Below are 4,239 nucleotides of genomic sequence, written 5' to 3' on the forward strand. Positions count from 1 at the left end.
AAAACATTCATAATATCTGCATAAAATGTGAAGAGTATCTGTTTCTGTCTAAGCACTTGTGAATGCTGTCAAAACACATGTTCTAGTGGAGAAAACATGACAGCAGTATCCCAATCAAAGGACAGACTTGCTCAATGGTTTATTTTAACCACATAGCTTAGCTTAGTTTCATTAAACTGTATCTTATGCAAACTGTAGCTCCTCATCCAGTGGCTTACGTTCTCTGCAATTTTCATACAAGACTTTGAGTTTCTTTACTTACATGTGTCACAGCAGGTATTGCCCACTTTTGAAATTCTGCCCTAAAAGAAAAAAAAAAAATAAAAATTCTATTTTGGCACAAGTAATACATGTTTGTCCTGCTGGAAGAATACAAAGGGGTGTTTAAAACAGTGTTAGGCAAGAAAAACGTATTATTATATTGTACAAAAATATAAATCTACTTTAGTAATCATCTCTTTATCCATTTTAAGATTTTGAACTTGTGATTGTATTTATTGATAGCTGATCATATAATTGACAATATTAGCAAGTTCAAGACCTGAAAATATTGCCTTTATCTTGTATTAGGATCTTTCTACAGTAAAGATATTGAATACAAATAAATTTCTGGGAGCCAGATAGAACCAATAGCATTCAAGTCTTACATCTGCTTAAGTTAAACTGTCCCTCTTGATGTTTTTGGTAATATAGACAAAAGGACACCTACCCCGTAACAGCTGAAAATGCACAGGCAAATCATCATAAAATATCACATCTGCCAAATAAGTTTTAACAGCCATAAGTTTTATTTTTCCTGTTTCACCACTACCATGTAGAAAATAATGTATGGTAGAAAGTGAAAACTTACAGTAAAAGGAAAAATGAAGAAACATTTGCACTGCACAGTGATGCCATTGTTGCAATAAACATCTCAACTTACATGCAAAAGTTTGGAGGCTTTTTTAACTAAAACACCTAAATTTTCCAGCTGGAGATAAAAAACAGTAATTTGAGAGCTGAAATAGTTAAGATCTTTTGGATGTGAGGAGAATAAATGCAGTTTGGGAAGTTCTGGTTAAAAAGTAAACTATGCTTCATTGATTTTCAAAGAAGACATTCAGAGTATGATAATAACCCCAAGTCTGTGACATAATCTAGTATTTTTCTAAATCTTTGTATTACAAAACTGTGTGTAAACTATAGTGATTTCACAAAGTGATAAGTGTGCTGTAGAAGCTTTATTCTTCTTGCACTGTACATATTAAATCCTCCATTTGCTTGATGTGTACGTCCAGACACATCTGGGTGCAAGTTTTGTTAAAGGTTTCCTGCTCTGTCTTGCACAAGAAAATGGGAACAGGTGGATATAAACACCTGCGTGACAACCCTAGATGAGCAAAAGCAGGACCCCATGTGCTTCATCTTAGCCTCCTCTCTGCTCCCAAATGCACGGCTAACCTCAAATCATAGGAAAGTGGGATTTTTATTATACCATTATAACAAACAACTCTAAGTGCAACGTTTGAGTTCTTCATGCAGCATTGCGAAAATTCCTTTCCCTAGCCTCACGTCAGGGAAGAGAAAAAAATGTCTTAGCCTTTAAATGCATGTTCATATAAAAAAGTCCCCATGTGTTGCCTGATCTAGTTGAGAGGTGGCATCTCTGGCAACAAGGAGGCTGGATTAAAATGATCTCTAAGGTCCCTTCCAGCCTAGGCCATTCTATGATTCTATGGAAAGGGGGGGCAATCTGACTGGTTTTTTCAGTTTGAGTAATTACCCACACAGTTTTGCTCTGGACATTAAACTGAAAACATTGTTAGAACAACCATTTTCTTCTCTTTGCTGCTTCATATGCAACAGCATTGATGCAAGCTCAGCATCTCCCCTACAGTATAATCCCACATGAAACCAGCATGCATTTTAAAAATAAAAAAACATCTTTTGGAATTTCACATAAAGTTCAAATTCATTTTAGACAAGCTGCTGGGAGACACTTCGTGTTTCCCACCCTAATACACATAAGATACCTTATATGTAGAACCATAAAATTGAGAGTCTATAAGGAAACCTGGAAACAGGACTCATTTCACTACTTACTCCTTCAGCCAAGCATCTTCTGGAATCAAATGGAGGACAGCTGGTGATTCTCCTTTCCCAGATAAATTCCCCTTTCTCATTTACCTTACAGGAGTGACTATCACAGCCATCCTGAAGTGATTCGTTTGGCTGTAAAGATTTAAGGGCTGTTAGCTTTACATAGAAACAACATGGGACAGTAAGTTTTCAGGATACTACACAATCTGACTATTCCTTTACTGATATTTCAGCTAATGCACCATGGTGGTGCAGTTTATAAAACATGGAAATCTTTAGTGACCAGAAGTCATTGTCTTCTGAATATAGCCCAGTGAAGATTGCCAAAGCCTGACTTTTTCCAGCTCCTAATAGTGAAGAAATTTCCATTAACTTAAGAGAAACTTGTCTAAGTGAGAAATTTGGTACTTTGGCCTATGAATTGTCTTTTGAAGAGACATATATACAATTATTTAACTTTTGGATGTGGTGAGAGCTTCTTTAAAAAAAACCACATAAACCCACACCTCCACATAAAATCACGGAATTATTTAGGTTGGAAAAAACCTTTAAGATTGTCAAGTTCAACCATTAACATAGCAACGCAAAGTCCACCGCTAAACCATGTCCCTAAGCACCGCATCGATATGTCTTTTAAATACATCCAGGAATGGTGACTCAACCACTTCCCTGGGGAGCCGGTTGCAGTGCTTGACAGCACTTTGGTGAGGAAATTTTTCCTAATATGCCATCTAAACATCCCTTGGCACAACCTGAGGATATTTTCTCCCTTTCTATTGGGAGGAGAGATTGATCTCCCTTGCTACAACCTCCTTTCAGTTGCAGAACGTGATAAAGTCTCCCTTCAGCCTCCTTTACTGCAGGCTAAACAGTCCCAGTTCCCTTAGTTGTTCCTCATAAGACTTCTTCTCTAGACCCTTCGCCAGCTTTGTTGCTCCTTCCATGCTCTCTCTATCTAAAATTTATCTCAGGAATGGAATAAAAGAAAGCTCAATAAATTATTACGCTGAAGAAATTTTTCAAAAATCATATTTTGAACTTAATTTATACATTTCTCATTTAAAATGAGGTTTTTAATTTCCTCTAAGTAGTTTTTTGAGCTCATATCCCAGTTAAAGTTCCTTGGTAATATTCATGCTTGCAGATGCATGTAGAATATTCCTCTAGACTTTCACACTGTGGTATGAAATCTCCTTTTTTTTTCCCACTTGCAAATAAGAACCAAGAAAATGAATATAAAAGAAAAAGCACTAATAATCCCATGCTGCCTAACAAAAAACAAGGAAAAACACTTTCCTTGTGTTCACCAGACGTCTGTGCTACATTAACATTTACTCATAAAGAAGAGTGCTTAAAACTTACCTGAAGGTATTTCAACCTTCCATCTCTCAGCCTGATAGCACATGAAGTTGGCACACATTTTCCACAGCAAGAGCCAGGGATGTCCTGCCTTCTATAATTCTAGAAGGTAAAGGAAAATTTTCTGGGTTTAATTTGGTTTAAGCATGCTTCCTAGATGTATTCGTAGAGGGTTTTTTTTTAAAAAAAAAAAAGATGAAAATAAGTGGACAAAGTGATAGCCAGCAAAACACTTTTTTAAACAGTAGGACTAGATTAGCTTAATGTAGTTAGTTACAAACTTTATTTTTTAACAAAGGCTAGCATTAATCCTTGTACTGATTTATTACACAATAGGAAGAGAAGTTTATTTCCAAGTGCAAAGCCTCCTGCTTCCACTAAATTCAATATTCTTTGACCATAATAGTTGAAAAGTCAGGTCCACTAAACAACACAATAGCAGCAGAGAGTAAGAGGCTTATTAAAATGTTTTAAGTGACATACAGTTCCTATCTGTGGTGTGCAGGAGCTTCACTGTAAAGCTAATGAATAGTACACAGTGCAACTTAGAAAAAACAGCGTGAAGTGCTTAAACTAGAAAAAAAAAGGCAAGATAACCAGTAAGCACTGGACAGGGAAAACAGAGAATAAGGCCAAGATGAAAAAAATTGGCCTATGGAAGGAAAAATAAAATGTCCTGATAAAACAAGAAAATATAAAGAGCATCAGAGAGAATGTGCCATAATAAAAAGAAAAAAAGAGAGAGGTGGGCAGGAAGAAAGGGAAAGGGGAGGGAAGGCGGAATAACAGAGCCCACCAACC

General features: G+C 36.4%; 1 protein-coding gene across 1 annotated transcript in view; it reads right to left on the reverse strand.

Annotated features, from left to right (window-relative positions):
- Window positions 1-254: 254 nt before the first annotated feature.
- Window positions 255-4,239, reverse strand: part of VWF (von Willebrand factor) — a 133,521-nt gene continuing 129,536 nt past the window's right edge. The window contains exons 48-50 of the mRNA XM_009869457.1: window positions 3,442-3,540; window positions 2,083-2,211; window positions 255-302 (exon numbers count right to left, since the gene is read on the reverse strand). Of these exons, the coding sequence (XP_009867759.1) occupies window positions 255-302; window positions 2,083-2,211; window positions 3,442-3,540 (276 nt within the window). The remainder of the gene's footprint in view (window positions 303-2,082; window positions 2,212-3,441; window positions 3,541-4,239) is intronic.

The sequence above is a fragment of the Apaloderma vittatum genome, unplaced genomic scaffold (genome assembly GCF_000703405.1).
Source record: "Apaloderma vittatum isolate BGI_N311 unplaced genomic scaffold, ASM70340v1 scaffold1895, whole genome shotgun sequence".
In the NCBI taxonomy this organism is placed as follows: domain Eukaryota; kingdom Metazoa; phylum Chordata; class Aves; order Trogoniformes; family Trogonidae; genus Apaloderma; species Apaloderma vittatum.